General features: G+C 50.0%; 1 protein-coding gene across 1 annotated transcript in view; it reads right to left on the bottom strand.

Annotated features, from left to right (window-relative positions):
• Positions 1 to 726: 726 nt before the first annotated feature.
• The window catches only part of ARMH1 (armadillo like helical domain containing 1), a 36,538-nt gene continuing 20,541 nt past the window's right edge, over positions 727 to 16,723 (bottom strand). The window contains exons 6-12 of the mRNA XM_045584753.1: positions 14,900 to 14,984; positions 2,268 to 2,390; positions 2,093 to 2,183; positions 1,891 to 2,020; positions 1,695 to 1,772; positions 997 to 1,078; positions 727 to 920 (exon numbers count right to left, since the gene is read on the bottom strand). Coding sequence (XP_045440709.1) covers positions 808 to 920; positions 997 to 1,078; positions 1,695 to 1,772; positions 1,891 to 2,020; positions 2,093 to 2,183; positions 2,268 to 2,390; positions 14,900 to 14,984 — 702 coding nt within the window. The 3' untranslated portion in view covers positions 727 to 807. The remainder of the gene's footprint in view (positions 921 to 996; positions 1,079 to 1,694; positions 1,773 to 1,890; positions 2,021 to 2,092; positions 2,184 to 2,267; positions 2,391 to 14,899; positions 14,985 to 16,723) is intronic.

Raw genomic sequence — 16,723 nt, 5'->3', positions numbered from 1 at the left:
ATGGCCTGCTAAGGGGGCGGGGCTATGGTGTAGGGAGTGGCACAGTGTGGATTGCAACTTAAGAAAGAGTAGCCCCAGCCCAGCCAAGTGTAGCACAGCAGTTGAGCATCGACCCGGGAACCCCGGTTCGATTCCCAGCCAGGGCGTGTGCCTGGGTTGCAGGCTCGATCCCCAGTGGGGGGTGCAAGAGGCAGCCAATCAGTGATTCTCTCTCATCATTGGTGTTTTTTTTTGTTTTTTTAAAATATATTTTATTGATTTTTTACAGAGAGGAAGGGAGAGAGATAGAGAGCTAGAAACGTCGATGAGAGAGAAACATCGACCAGCTGCCTCTTGCACACCCCCCTCCGGGGATGTGCCCACAACCAACGCACATGCCCTGGACCGGAATCGAACCTGAGACCCTTCAGTCCGCAGACCGACCCTCTACCGCTGAGCCAAACCGGTTTCGGCTCATCATTGATGTTTTTATCTCTCCCTCTCCCTCCCTCTCTGAAATCAATAAAAATATATTAAAAAAAAAAAAAAAAAAAAAAGAAGAAACACATAGCGAGTGTGCCTGGAGCCTGCGAAGGGGAGAGAGGGAAGTAGGAGACAGTTCAGAGGTAACAGGAGATTAGATCTCCTTCCCCCTCCACACACACACACAACAGATACACAGCAAAACTTTTATTGAACTCTTCCCCCTCGCCTCCCCCGCAGCCTCCCACCCACAGCCAAGTGGAGTCTGGACTCCAGGAGCTGGACCCCAGGCTCCTCCTGCCGGACCCTCGGCCTTGGCCCTCCCGGCCTGCCTCAGAGGCTCTGTCACTCCTTTCCTTCCACGGCCTGGATGCCCGTGAGGCCAGTCAGCTGGTCCTGATTCCCAGAGCGAAAGGAATACCTCCCCGTGTTGAAGAACTGGCCGTGCTGGTACAGGGCTGCAAACAGGGGGTGAGCCTGAGGCTGGGGCCAGCTGCACCCGCGCTCCACGGCCCCGCACTCCCGCTCGCTCACCTTTGGAAACGTTGACTTTGTTGGTGGCCAGGATGTCCACCTGAACGCTGTCTATTTTCATGTGCAAGTCCTCGGCGTTGCTCTGAGGACAGGGAGGGGAACCGAGGCAGCCTGGGCTTGGCCTGGGGCTTGAGCGGGAAGTTGCAGGCGGGAGCAGGGGAGGGAGCGGAGAGGCAGGTGCAGCCCCGCCCGCGGTCCCGCCGCCACCGCCGCCGCCGCCGCCGCCGCCGCCGCCTGGCCCCGTCGGGAGAGGGGTGCCCGGGGAGGGACGGGGTGGAGGGACGGGTGCAGGGACGGGGTGGAGGGACGGGTGCAGGGACGGGGTGCAGGGACGGGGTGGAGGGACGGGGTGCAGGGACGGGTGCAGGGACGGGGTGCAGGGACGGGTGGAGGGACGGGGTGCAGGGACGGGTGCAGGGACGGGGTGCAGGGACGGGGTGGAGGGACGGGTGCAGGGACGGGGTGGAGGGACGGGGTGGAGGGACGGGTGCAGGGACGGGGTGGAGGGACGGGTGGAGGGACGGGTGCAGGGACGGGTGGAGGGAACGGGTGCAGGGATGGGGTGGAGGGACGGGTGCAGGGACGGGTGCAGGGACGGGGTGCAGGGACGGGTGCAGGGACGGGGTGGAGGGGGCACCGTGTTGTCCGGGCCGCTGCTCTCTTGGAGGCGGAGGCGGAGGAGGGCCGGGAGCACTCACGCGGAACAGCTGGTAGAGCTCGTCTCCCATGGACTTCTGCACGTGCTGCTCCACCACCGGGAAAACCTGCACCAAGTACTGCGGGGTGGGGGGGCAGCGGTGTGACTGCGGGACCGTCCCCCCCCCCCCCCGCTCCCTCTCCCCCTTCCCCCGTCTCCGCCTCCCCCGGCGCCCCCGCGCCGCCCGCGCCCCGCACCTCCAGCGTGAGGCTGGCCTGCCGCTGGCTGTTGCTGTGCTCCGCGTTGCCCATGGCGGCCATCAGGCTGTGCACCACGCGCAGGCCCAGCATCTCCTCGGCCAGGGTCATGTTGCCGCGCACCAGGACCCTGGGCGGGGATCCAGGTTGGGGCGACCCCTGGGGACCCGCCCGCCGCAGCCGCCCGCGCCCTCCGGCTTACCCGATGGCCTTGGCGGCGGCCGCCTGCTGCAGGAAGGCGGGCAGGTGGGCCGCGGGCAGGTGGGAGGAGGTGAGCTGGAGGACCGAGGTCTCTGGGGGGGGGGGGGCGGTGAGGCAGGGCCCTGCTCTCGCGGGGTGCTCCCCCCCCCCCCCCCCCCAGTCCCAGCGAGCCCTACCGCTCAGGATCCTGAGCTGCGGGTCGCTGACCTCTGGGACGTTCGGGGTTAACAGGTCCACGAGGCCCTTGAGCAGCGCCTCGCACACGTCGTAGTTGACCAGGTCCTTGATCAGCTGGATGGCTGGGGAGGGGCAGAGGCGATGCGGAAGCCTGCCTCCAACACCCCCCTTCCCCAGCCAGGAAGAAGAGAGCCCCTCCAAGCAAGTTGCTCGCTGTACCTCTGAAGTGTGGTAGCAACCATACTTAGGTAAACACTGCTGTGTGGATTTTATTTTATTATTTTTTAAAAATATATATTTTATTGATATTTTACAGAGAGGAAGGGAGAGAGATAGAGAGCTAGAAACGTCCATGAGAGAGAAACATGGACCAGCTGCCTCTTGCACACCCCCCACCGGGGATGTGGCCGCAACCAAGGTACATGCCCTTGACCGGAATCGAACCCGGGACCTTTCAGTCCGCAGGCTGACGCTCCACCATTGAGCCAAACCGGCTTCGGCTGCTGTGTGGATTTTAAACCATAGGGTAGTTGCCTCGGTTTCCAGATTGAGACCTGGAGGCTAAGGCGATTTTCCTGTGCCTGTGGACCAGGACCACAGGAGATGGATTCCCACGGACTCAGTGGCTCCAGGAGTAGAAACTGTAGATAGCCTTTAGAGATGCCTAACTCTGCTTGATGCTGCTCCTATAAAAATTGCTTTCGCAAGCCGAAACCGGTTTGGCTCAGTGGATAGAGCTCAGTCTGTGGACTGAAAGGTCCCAGGTTTGGTTACGGTCAGGGGCATGTACTTTGGTTGCGGGCACATCCCCAGTAGGGGGTGTGCAAGAGGCAGCTGATGGATGATTCTCTCTCATCGATGTTTCTAACTCTCTATCCCTCTCTCTTCCTCTGTGTAAAAAATCAATAAAAAATATATTAAAAAAACCCCCCCCACAAAGAATGTTTATAAAAAAAAAAAAAGACTGAGTAGCTTGCCCATGGTCAAACAGTTAATAAGTAGTAGAATGACCTTGTCAGATTACAAAGCTCATATTTTTTTAAAAAAATATATATATTTTACTGATTTCAGATAGGAAGGGAAAGGGAGAGACAGAAACATCAATGAGAGAAAATCATTGATCAGCCGCCTCTGCACGCCCCCTTCTGGGGATTGAGACTGCAAACAGGCATGTGCCTTTTTTTTTTTTTAATAATATATTTTATTGATTTTTTATAGAGAGGAAGTGAGAGGGATAGAGTTAGAAACATCGATGAGAGAGAATCATCTATCAGCTGCCTCTTGCACACCCCCTACTGGGGATGTGCCTGCAAGCAAGGTACATGCCCCCCCCCCCCTTTTTTTTTTTAAATAAGTTTTTATTGTTCATATTATTACAAATGTTCCTTCCCCCCCCCCCACCATTGCTCTCCTCCACCAGGTTCCCACCCCACCCTCTGCCCTTTCCCCACTCCCCATTGTCCTCATCCATAGGTGCACAGTTTATGTTCAGTCTCTTCCCACGCCCCCCTCTCCCCTTTTCCCCAAGAATCGTCAGTTCACTCCCCTTCCATACCTCTGATTCTATTATATTCAACAGTTACTATTGTTCATCAGATTTTTTTTTTAATTTCTTTGGTTTTTAGATTCACTTGTTGATAGTTACGTATTTGTTGTTCATAATTTTTATCTTTGTTTACTTTCTCTTCTGAAAGAACCCCCTTCAGCAATTCATATAATTCTGGTTTGGCGGTGATGAACTCCTTTAGCTTTTTTTTATTAGTGAAGCTCTTTATCTGACCTTCGATTCTGAGTGATAGCTTTGCTGGATAGATTATCTTTGGCTGTAGGTTCTTACTATTCATCACCTTGAATATTTCTTGCCATTCCTTTCTGGCCTGCATGGTTTCTGTTGAGAAGTCAGCTGACAATCGTATAGGTGCTCCTTTATAGGTAACTACCTTCTTTGCTCTTGCTTCTTTTAATATTCTCTTTTTGTCTTTTGCTCTTGGAATTTTAAGTATGATGTGTCTTGGTGTGGTCCTCTTTGGATTTCTTTTGTTTGGAGTTCTGTGCGCTTCCTGGACTTGTAAGTCTAATTCTTTCCCCAGGTGGGGGAAGTTTTCTGTCACTATTTCTTTCAGTATGTTTTCGATATCTTGCTCTCTCTCATCTTCTGGGACCCCCATAATTCTGATGTTGGTTCGCTTGAAGTTGTCCCAGAGGTTTCTTACATTATCTTCAACCCCCGGGGTTCTGCCTTACAGCCGGGCTCGCTATGGCTGAGCCTGAGTCCCCAGGGTCTGGCCTAGAACTGGGGTTCAGAGCAGTCGGGGGCCCAGCACAGTCGGAGTTTTATCTCCTTTCCGCTAGGGAACGCCCGCCAGGCACTCGGCCTCCTTCCTTTCCGGCTCCGTCCTCTCAGTGCACCGCATCTCCGTACCTTGGGCTTTTCCAGCTCCTCCGCGCCTCCTTCTGGTTTTCTCCTTGCTTCTCGCTGTAGAATTTCCAGTCAGTCGACTTTCCTGTAGTTCTGGGCAATGTCCATTTTATATTTTAGTTGTATTTTATTGAAATTGTTGTGTGCGGCTGCAGCTAGGTGTTCACCTGGGCGCAGCCATCTTGATCTTATCAAGGTACATGCCCTTGACTGGAATTGAACCCGGGACACTTCAGTCTGCAGGCTGATGCTCTATCCACTGAGCCAAACTGGCTGGGACCAAAGCTCATATTTGTCAGCAATAAACTCTGGTGAAGAACCAGGAAAATAGACTGTGTGTGGGCACCATACTGGAGAGATGGCGTTTGGTTTAGAGGTGAGAAATACAGAGACCTGAATTACTGGTAAAGGAGGAGACATAATGGAGAAGAGGAGACATATCTGAATCACATTCAGGAGTTAGGGTTGACTGGTCTTGTTGGAAGTTGGCTAAAGATGGACGAAGAAAGAAAGGACGATTGCCCAGGTCTGGGTGCTTTTCACTGAGGTTGGGATCTTGGAAAAGGAAAGGTTTGGAGCTAGAATACCAGGAGCCCAATTCTGAACATGGTTAGTGGCATCCAAGGGGCGAGGTGCGGGAGGCAAATGGAAATACGGGTCTGGAGAGGACTGAGCCCGAGAGAGGTCCCTCAAGCACTCTGCTCGTCACCCCTAAAACGGGAACAATAGTGCCCACCTCATCTGAGGATTACATAAGGAAGAAGACAGAGCAGTACTTGGCACTTAGTAAATCCTTTATAAATGTTATCCATTACGGTTTCTGTCATTGTAGGTGGTAATTAAAACCGTGCAGTGGATTAGGTCCCACAGGAAGAAAAGAGAGAGAAATGGACCTGGGGTTGAATCCTGCGAGGGAAAGAAAGTGGTGGAGGAACGGGCATGTACAAAGGACTGAGAAGCAGCTTCCAGGAAGGTGGGAGGGAGCCAGCAGAGTTGGGTCTGGGAAGGAAGAGGAGAGTCGTCAGGACAGTGGCTGGATCAGGGGAGTTGGAGCTGTTGAGAGATCATGCCCAGTGAGGCCGAGAGCAGCTCGGCAGGGCCCACACTCATTCATTCGACAAGTATCACCTGAGTCGGTGTCAGCTACACCAGTGCTGCTGGGAGCAGCAGTAAGCAGCACAGGTGTAAGGAGCGGGCCACTGACACCCAGGGGAAGCTCCAGTGCAAGAGGAAAGACGCTCCCCATCCAAAGAGGAGCCGTGGAGCCCACGGCCTGGCAGCCTGGGAGAAAGCCTGGTGAGGCAATCACCTGTCTGATAGAGGAAGAAACCCAGGGGTCACAGTAAAATAGGGACAGAGCCGAAACCGGTTTGGCTCAGCGGATAGAGCGTCTAACTTGCGGACTGAAAGGTCCCAGGTTCGATTCCGGTCAAGGGCATGTACGTTGGTTATGGGCACAAACCCAGTAGGGAGTGTGCAGGAGGCAGCTGATCGATGTTTCTCTCTCATCGATGTTTCTAACTTTCTATCCTTCTCCCTTCCTCTCTGTAAAAATCAATAAAATTAAAAAAAAAATAAAATGAAATAGGGACAGAGCTGTAGAAGGAGCCTTGGAAATGGGACCGTACCCAGGAACTGTGGCTCTGTCATGCAACCATCCCAAGGCACTCGGCAAAGAGGAGGTTTGTTTCGCAGTTCTTTGCTAGCCTTGGACAACCAGGATCCAGTTCTTTCTCTTCGCTTCCAGACAAGACTGCCACCTGCTGGCCACAGGTGAGGAGTGCGCTTCAGTTTGAGTCCATAACAGGTTTGCCTCCTTTTCCAGCAGGATCAGTGAGTGGCAGGTTGTGATGTTGTACGGAAGAAACCTGTGTCAGGCATTTTCCTGACCAATTACAATGCTTCTCGTTTCTGTACATTTTGCAACCCCTTTCACTACGTACTGTTCAACACCCAATGCTGAAACATTAACATTTTATTTTATGCACTATTTTGTTGTAAGTAATTAATGTTATGAGCTCTGGTGGTATATGCATTGCTGGGTGTGTCTTCCATTGATACCTGCTCTTCTGGGCAAGTCTCACACCGAGTCCCACCAGAGTACTCGCTGGCACTTTTTGAACAGCTCCCGACACGGAAGCCAAACATTGCTATACCAGGGGACAAGGGGAGACCGTACCAAGCCGGGGGCAGACACAGGGGCTTTGAAGGCCGGGCAAACTGGGATTAGAAACAAAATGCTCCCCGTGGGCTTTCTAATAAAAGAGGAAGGCTGTATAATGAAACCTATAAATGCTAAATAAAGTGTAGTTGAGGCCCTGGATGGGCAGCTCAGTTGATTAGAGTGTCCAGCCAATAAGCCAAGGTTGTAGGATGTTTCTCTCTCTCTCCTTCCTCTCTCTCAAATCAATAAAGTGTTGCAGTTGAAGTGCTCATATAATTTTGGGGATGCTGAAGCATTGGTGGCTCAGTGGTAGAATTCTCATGTAATTTTAGGGAAATAACATATCCGTAGAAAATATGCGGCTGAATTTTTTCAGCAGTTTTAAAAAAATATATTTTATTGATTTTTTTTTTTTACAGAGAGGAAGAGAGAGTTAGAAACGTCGATGAGCCGAAACCAGTTTGGCTCAGTGGATAGAGTGTTGGCCTGCGGACTGAAAGGTCCTGGGTTTGATTCCTGTCAAGGGCATGTGCGTTGGTTGTGGGCACATCCCCAGTAGCGGGTATGCAAGAGGCAGCTGATTGATGAATCTCTCTCATTGATGTTTCTCTCTATCCCTCTCTTTTCCTCTCTGTAAAAAAAAAATCAATAAAATATATTAAAAAAGAAAGAAAGAAACGTCGATGAGAGAGAAACATTGATTTCTATCTCTCTCTCCCTCTCCCTTCCTCTATGAAATTAATAAAAATATATTTTAAAAGCCTGGCTGGGCCGAAACCGGTTTGACTCACTGGTAGAGCATCGGTCTGTGGACTGAAGGGTCCCAGGTTCGATTCCGGTCAAGGGCATGTACCTAGGTTGCGGGCACATCCCAGTAGGGGGTGTGCAAGAGGCAGCTGGTTGATGTTTCTCTCTCATCAACGTTTCTAGCTCTCTATCTCTCTCCCTCCCTCTCTGTAAAAAAATCAATTAAAAAAATATTTAAAAGCCTGGCTGGTGTGGCTCAATGGTTGAGCTTCGACCCATGAACCAGGAAGTCATGGTTCAATTCCTAGTCAGAGCATATGTTAGGGTTTTGGACTTGATCCCCAGTAGGGGTTGTGCAGGATGACAGGGTGATTCTCTTGTCATCACTGATGTTTCTATCTCTCTCCCTCTCCATTCCTCTCTCTAAAATAAAAAAAAATATATATATTAAAAATATATTTTTAAAAAGAGAAAAACAAATACATATGCTTCACAAAGTTTTTAGCATGTTTTCTTTCAAGAGCTGGAGCCCGATTCTCTTCCCCTTGAGTGTGGGCTGGACTTAGTGACTGGCGTCTAGTGACCAGAGGCAAACCGAAGTGACAGGTGCAGCTCCTGAGATTAGATCAGAAAGAACCATGGGGCTTCCTCTGCTCCTTCTTGGGCCTCTTGCTCTGGAGAAGCCAGCTGCCATGTTGTGAAGACACTCACGTAGCCCCACAGAGAGTCCACGTGGTGAAGAACCGAAGTTTCTGGGCATCAACCAGCACTAACTGGCCAGGTGTGGGAGCGAGCCACACTGGATGCCTCCGGATGATCACAGCCCCAGCTGAGCTCCTGACTGCAGCCCCCTGAGACCCTGAGCCAGAACCGCTCAGCGACGCTGCTCCCAGATTCCTGACCCGCAAAAACGATGTGAGATAATGTATATTTTTTTGGCCACTAAGTTTTGGAGTAATTTGTTATATAGCAATAGATAACAAATATAGATGACTGATTTAACAGCTTTTATAGATTTCTGCAAAGCCTGAATATAAGGGCTCTCATTTTGTCTTCATAGCAGGTTTTTAAGGAATCTTCATTTGCCTCTGCCCAAGCCCTGTGCATCGGCAGGACCAGGGAGTGGGGGCAGGGAGGGCAACTTGGTGACTGAACTTGCTGGAAGTCACCATACTACTCGGCCTAGACTGCCCATCCTTGAGAAGAGAGGCTGGGGAGGGAGGGGCAGAGAAAGGGAGACAGGGGCTACAGAAGGGGGCTAGCAAAGGACAGAAAGGGGGTACTGAGGGGCAGAGAGAGTCTGAAACCCCAGTTCTCCTAGGCCCTACCAATACAACCAATAGGAATTGCTATAAACTTTACAGATGTTTATTTATTTATTTTATTTTTTACAGAGAGGAAGAGAGAGGGATAGAGAGTTAGAAACATCGATGAGAGAGAATCATCGATCAGCTGCCTCTTGCACACCCGCTACTGGGGATGTGCCCGCAACCAAGGTACATGCCCTTGACCAGAATTGAACCCGGGACCTTTCAGTCCGCAGGCTGACGCTCTATCCACTGAGCCAAACCGGTTTTGGCATAAACTTTACGGATGTTTAAAGGAAACATGAGTTTTTCAGTAAATTGGTAGTTTGGTGAGTTAGACATTCAGCCAATTGCTCATTTGGCCAATTGATTTTTGGTAAACATACATTTAGCAAATTAATTTACTAGTCTAATGACTGTTCTGTTTCTGATGAAATCAAACAGTAATTTTTATGTTCCTAAGATAACAATCTATTTGTAAAAGATACTAATATATTTACATACACACATATATTGTTTCAACGCCCCAACAGAATTCATTAATTTGTCCTTCCAAGAAACTTTATGACTTTGAAGTGTCTCTTCTCCAGGGAGGGAGACGGTGAGCAGGTGCTGCTGTGGCTTCAGACAACTTGTCATGATTAAGTCCCTGCGCGCCACTAATTCCTGGAAGAGCAGGCCTCCCTGGGGGGAAACTGCCATTTTTCACGTCACAGCGATTATGAATGGAGATGAATTCCAGGCAGGCCCGCTTTGGACAAGTCCTCCCTGAAGTTTTGGCTCGCTCAGAGTAAGTGGGCTCACCATGGAACGAAATTCTAAAATCTTAAGCATCTGAAAACAGAAAACTCCTCAGGAATCAGTGGATGAAGATGTCAGTGCCCTCTCCCGGGTTATTTCTCCTTCAAAATGAAGATGGGGCAAGAATGGACAATCGGAATCTCTTGCAGTGGGGACCAGAAAGCCACTGCCTGGTGCACAGGTTTCCTTCTCCACTCTTTTTTTTTTTTTTTTTTTTTTTTTAAATATACTTTATTGATTTTTTTACAGAGAGGAAGGGAATTAGAAACATCAATGAGAGAGAGTCATCTATCAGCTGCCTCTTGCATGCCCCCTACTGGGGATATGCCTGCAACCAAGGTACATGCCCTTGACCGGAATCGAACCCGGGACCCTTCAGTCCGCAGGCTGACGCTCTATCCACTGAGCCAAACAGGTTTCGGCTGAAATCTCTTTTATTTTTATTTTTTTATTTTTAATTTTTTTTCCTCTCTTTTAATCCACAGATTACCAAGGAGACTGCTGTTAAGGTGGGAGATACAGAGCACATTTGCACGTCAATGGAGATGGTGCTCAGAAGAACAGGGAGTGGGAACAGCGGGGAGAAGTCTGAGGGAGGAAGCAGGAAAGAGGTGGTGGGGCCGGGACGCTGCCACGTGATGGGGAGGAGCAGAGAATGCGGTCAGGCCGGCCGGCGGATTTGGAGCTGGGAAGGTGGGGTTCTCAACAAAAAGGAGGTGAGGCCGTTGTCTGGCTTCTCCACCACTGACACACACGGCCCCCTCAGCCGCTCCTGGCCGGTTTTCACCGGATTCTGCCTGAGAATCCTGCTTTCCCGTAGCCTTCCCCGGGGAAGGATGTCACCCCACTTCCGCCTCACACAGCGAGGGAGGTGGGGCGCACATCCTCCCTTCTCTCCTCCCAAACCATTAATTTTTCTCCTCAGTACAAAGAAAACTCAAAACGCAGGTACTTGGCATAGGACTTGGCACAGCACAGATGTTCCATCAATATTAAAACAAACAAACAAACGGCCGACACCGGTTTGGCTCAATGGATAAAGCGTCGGCTTGGGGAGGTTCGATTCCGGCCAAGGGCATGTACCTTGGTTGCGGGCATATCCCCAGTAGGGGGTGTGCAAGAGGCAGCTGATCGATGATTCTCTCTCATCGATGTTTCTAACTCTATCTCTCTCCCTTCCTCTCTGTACAAAATCAATAAAATATATTAAAGAAAAACCACAAAAAAACCCCAAACAAACAAACGAGCAGATAAAGACAGTCTGGGGCTAACATTCTGTCCTCTGCTCGGGGGAGCGAGGAGGCTGGTTCTGGTCGCTCTGTGAGCTCAGCCAGGAATGCCCCAAATCTCCACTTCAGCCAGGCCATCGCCTGCAGCTCACCGTGGAAATATGTGTGGATTCATGCTCTGCGCTGATCACTTACCGCTCAACAGATCATCCTGCCTGACTTTGATGAAATAAATAGTGTCTTTGAGTGAAAACAAACAAACTAACCCCGCCCTTTTACAGTCAGTCCATTCAGTTATGCCACAGGCTTCTCTGTCCTGACTGTTGCCATCGCCCTGGGGGTAAAGGGAAGCTTCACCCTGGCCTTGCAATTTGGCGTCTTCAAACTCAAGAGACAGTCATGTCTGGCCCTCTCCGCTCACCACTGTTAGGACCCCCTCTCAGACCTGTCAGCTCCCCTGCCCTGCCTGCCTCTGGAGGAGTGAGAAGCGGAGCACAGTGCAGTATTCCCTCCCTCATGCGAAACTGCTCCCTCTAGTGGAAAATCATCCCATCTGCATTCTCTATATTCCAAGTTATTATACATGAAGACTATTTTGAAGGGCCTGGTGAAAAAGAATAATTCATTTCTTCAACAGACATTTCTTGGGCACGTGTTATGAGTTGGGCATTTAAAAAAAACATATATTTTTTATTGATTTTGTACAGAGAGGAAGGGAGAGAGATAGAGAGTTAGAAACATCAATGAGAGAGAGAGTCATCGATTAGTTGCCTTTTGCACACCCCCTATTGGGGATATGCCTGCAACCAAGGTACATGCCCTTGACTGGAATCGAACCCGGGACCCTTCAGTCCCCAAGCCGATGCTCTATCCATTGAGCCAAACCGATCTTGGCAGAGTTGGGCATTTTTGAAATTACTTTCAGGTACAGAGTTTCACTGTGCCCGCATGAGCACACATCAGGTAAAAAAGGCAGTGATAAAGCTGCATGCTCTGCCTGCCACAGTGGTACGTGTCATGAAGTAAACGCAGAGGGACTCTAACTTGGGCCCGATATGGGAAGAAGCCGAGCCAGTTACAACTCAGGAGGGCTCCATCAGCATAAATGAAGCTAAGCCATTTTCCATAAATTTATTCAACAAACTTCTACTGAGGATCCACTATGTCCCAGGTCCCGCAGGAGCTGGAAAAAGAGGTGAGTCAGACCCAGCCTCTGCCTGAGGTTGCTCACAGGTCTGGAAGCGAAAGGCTCAGAGGCAAGTGGTCACTGAAGGTGTGCATGTGTAGCCGTCCCACCTCCCGCCCTCATTCCTTCAACAAAAGTCGACGGAGGACCTAACATATGCTAGGGACTACGAGGAGGACATGAGGACAAAAAGGATGACAGTTGCGCTGGAATTGTGCAGACTATGTAAAGGGCACTTACCATTCTGGAGATAACTGCACCCACGGAGGGAGGTTCCAGAAGGAGGAGGGCTAAGGGCGGTACTAAGGAAGGAGGCTGCATTTGGGCAGGGGTGGAAGGCAGGTTGGGGAAAACCTCACAGCAGAAATGCTTAAGCTGAGAAGTGTGGCTGAGTGGGACTGGTCACTCTGCCACGTGGAAGTGGGTTGGGGGAGGGAGGTCTCACTGTCACCCTCTTCAGTCTCCTTGGGGTTGTTTGATTAAGCTTCCTAGCATTAAGCTGCAGGTCACTCCCTTGGTCCAGTGCCAGCGACAACCTTCTGACCTTTACTTAGGTGCCTCTACCACTCCACCTCCTCAACTCGCAACTGCTCCCCAGCTAGGAGACTGCTCCAGCTGGTAATCAATTTCAACACAGCATTATTTCTCCACACACAGGGCCCACGTACCCACACATGCCTGCAGGGGTCAAACAAGAACAAAATTGACAGTGCTGCTGAAGGAAAAACACCCTGACATTCATTCAGCGTTGCCTCCAGAAAATGATTGATATTGAATGTAAGCCTCAGACCTTTGTTGATCTTCCCAAGAATCTCACTTGCACACTTGAACTTGAGAACCTGCCTGCTCCTCTGGCCCTCTGGGGCTCAGCCTATCATTCTGGACACAGGAGTCCCAATGTGCACGATGCCCAGAACTTTCCTCGCTGTCCTGGCCTCCTCGCCCCTGCCCCTCCCCCCTTGCATATGGCATCTCATTCTCCACACCCAGGCAGTTCTGCCTTGTCCATTCTCTCTCTGGGGCTCTGTAGGCAGCTAGATCAGTGCATTCCCATTTTGTTGTGTGGACAATCCAAAAGGCTTCCCCACTGGCCTCCAGCCTCAAGTCTCCCTGTGGCTCTGGCCACCTAGCAGACCACACCCAGGCCTTGTTCCCGAGACAGTGCTTTCCTCAGTATTTATTTATTTATTTATTTACTTATATTTATTTTTTAAATATATTTTATTGACTTTGTACAGAGAGGAAGGGAGAGAGATACAGAGTTAGAAACATCGATGAGAGAGAGTCATCGATCAGCTGTCTCTTGCACACCCCCTACTGGGGATATGCCTGCAAACAAGGTACATGCCCTTGACCGGAACCGAACCCAGGACCTTTCAGTCCCCAAGCCGACGCTCTATCCATTGAGCCAAACTGGTTTCGGCCACATTTATTTATTTATTTATTTATTTATTTATAGTCTTATATATATATATTTTTACTGATTTCTTACAGAGAAGAAGAGAGAGGGATAGAGAGTTAGAAACATTGATGAGAGAGAATCATTGATCAGCTGCCTCTTGCACACCCTCTACTGGGGTTGTGCCCGCAACCACGGTACATGCCCTTGACCAGAATCGAACCTGGGACCTTTCAGTCCGCAGGCCGATGCTCTATTCACTGAGCCAAACCGGTTTCGGCTATGGTCCACTTTTCAATGGCTCCCTGCTGCTGACTGGAAAGAGTGCCCACTCCTCCGCCTGGCACTCAGGGTGCTCTGTAATCTGGTCCCAGCCTACCTTTCTAGTCTTCCTAGACCAAGGCCTCTGCCAAACCTCCACCTAATGGTCTACCTGTCATTCCCCACATACGCCCTGCTTTTCCTAGTGTCTAGGCCTTCATTTATACCATTCCACTTTCCAGAATGTCCTCCTCTGCTCCTGTCTACTTTCCTAAACTCTTCCCATGCTGGAAGACTCAACTCAGACACCACTTTCTCTTGAACCTTCCTGTTGAAAACAGAACCTCTCTTCTCTGAATCACTACAGCCATGGTCAGCAAACTGCTGCTCGAGAGCCACATGTGGCTCTTTGGCCCCTTGAGTGTGGCTCTTCCACAAAATACTACGGCCTGGGCGAGTCTATTTTGAAGAAGTGGCGTTAGAAGAGGTTTAAGTTTAAAAAATTTGGCTCTCAAAAGAAATTTCAGTCATTGTCCTGTTGATATTTGGCTCTGCTGACTAATGAGTTTGCCGACCTCTGCATTACAGGAACAGGGAAGGGAATGACATCCTGCAGATACCTACCATATACTACAGTTAAAATCATATGCTTTGGAGTCAGACAGATCTGGTCTGAATCTAGTTAGCTGGCTAACCTCAGAAGGCATAATCTCTCTGTGCTTCAATGCTTTAGCCTGAAACACGTAGAAATACCTGCCCCCACCATTCATCCATCTGAATATGCAGACACCTACTGTCGTTTCCTAGAAGAAGGACAGTGCTCAGGTGATTTCTGTTGAGAGGGGAAGCACCACTTGACTGGGAACCAGAGCCAGCTCTGGACCCAGGCAGATCCTGAACAACTGTGAAAGCGCCCTGTGGCTGATTCCAAGTACAGAAGGTGACTGTCATTTTCTGAATAACTTGCCCTTCTGTCCTGAATCAACATTCCATCGGCAAGGCTGTCCAGAACACCGGACAAGGCTCTTTGTGAACAGGGGAGAACTTTTAAGAGCGAAGGTGCCTCGCTCTCACTGCCACCTCCTGCAACGCAGGGCAGACCCGGCCGCCTCGCCTACCTTCATACTGGACTTCCAGGTGCATGGTGCGCAGCACGTTCAGCACGCAGTCCACGATGCTGGGGTGTGTGGCTCCGATGATCGACTGGCAAGACAGAAAGGACAGGGTGGTTACCCTTTACATCTTGTCCATCTGGGAGGAATGAAAGGCAGCCTTCCAAATAGCTAGGCAGCCTGGCTGAATGGGGAGAGTGAGGGCAGTGGGCAGTCACTGGGCCTTGGCCCCTCAGAGGAGGGCAGGGCTGGGCAGCCAAGAATTGACTGGGAGCCAGAGCCGGTTTGGTTCAATGGATAGAGCGTCGGCTTGGGGGACTGAGGGGTCCCGGGTTCGGTTCCGGTCGGGGGCATGTGCCTTGGTTGTGGGCATGTGTGGGGTGTACAGGAGGCAGCTGATCGATGACTCTCTCTGTCTCTCTCCCTTCCTCTCTGTACAAAATCAATAAAATATATTAAAAAAAAAAAAAAAAAGAATTGACTGGGAATCTGCCGAGGTTGCCACTGAAGCCTCCAGCTCAGGAGACGTTCAGTCGAGGCTAACTGGCCACCTGCTAGAGATGCAGGAGCAAGCTGGCTACCTTGGCTGGGGGGAGGGCGGGCACACACCAGTGAGAGTGATCCGAAATCTTCTTTTCCCCTAGGAACCTCACTCAATTAGGGAACCCCTCTTTTCTACGTCTTCAGCCTTTACTGGTGCATTGGTTCCTGCCCATTGGCATTGAACATCCTCAAGCTCACCCAGATCGACACTCCTGTCCTTCCCCTCTGTCTTCTCTTGCTGTTGCTCTTTTCCCTTTACTCCCAAGCTTCCCAAGGAAAGCCTCTTCTTCATCCTCTGACAGGCCACTGCAATTTAATTTTTCCTGCCATAGGACAGTGCCCTAGTTCACCAACGCTTTTCCTGCTGGGACCCTTTTTTGGTTCTCCCCATACTTAATCTCTCTGTTGTATTAACCCATCAGATTGGATCTTCCTTATTGAATGAAGCTTTTTCTCCTTGATTATCACAGTCCTGCTTTCCTTTCACAGCTTTCACCATTCTTTTTTTTTTTTTTTAATTTGAGAGAGAGAGAGAAACATCAATTTGTTGTTCCACTTATTTATATATTCATTGGTCGATTCTTGTGTGTGGCCTAACGGGATTGAACTAATAACCTTGGCATATCATATGATGTTGCTCTAAACAACTAAGCTACCCAGCCAGGGTTGTTCTTTTTTCAAAGAGGCAAAGAAGATGTCAAAAGAATAAGGATTCTGCAGTTCAAGAGAGTTGTATTTAAATGCCCACTTATAGTTTGGCTCAGTGGATAGAATGTCAGCCTGCAGACTGAAGAGTTCCGGGTTTGATTCCGATCAAGGGCACATGCCTGGGTTGTGGGCTCCATTCCCAGTGGGGGGCATGCAGGAGGCAACTAACCAATGATTCTCTCTCATCATTGATGTTTCTATCTCTCTCTCCCTCTCCCTTCTTTTCTGAAATCAATAAAAACATATAAAAAAAGAAATACTTTAAAAAGTAAATACCTATCACTTAGTGTGTGGCCTTGAATAATTAGGAAGCACCCTCCTAGCCAAAACCGGTTTGGCTCAGTGGTAGAGCGTCGTTCTGCAGACTGAGGGGTCCTGGGTTCGATTCCGGTCAAGGGCACGTATGTTGGTTGTGGGCACATCCCCAGTGGGGGCTGTGCAGGAGGCAGCTGGTCAATGTTTCTCTCTCATCGACATTTCTGGCTCTCTATCTCTCTCCCTTCCTCTCTGTAAAAAAATCAATAAAATATATTAAAAAAAAAGAAAAAGGAAAAAAAAGAAATACCCTCCTAAGGCTCA

Source organism: Pipistrellus kuhlii, unplaced genomic scaffold (genome assembly GCF_014108245.1).
Source record: "Pipistrellus kuhlii isolate mPipKuh1 unplaced genomic scaffold, mPipKuh1.p scaffold_m20_p_2, whole genome shotgun sequence".
Lineage (NCBI taxonomy): Eukaryota > Metazoa > Chordata > Mammalia > Chiroptera > Vespertilionidae > Pipistrellus > Pipistrellus kuhlii.
Note: the sequence above shows the minus strand (reverse complement) of the source record. Positions and strands in the feature narration are given on the sequence as shown.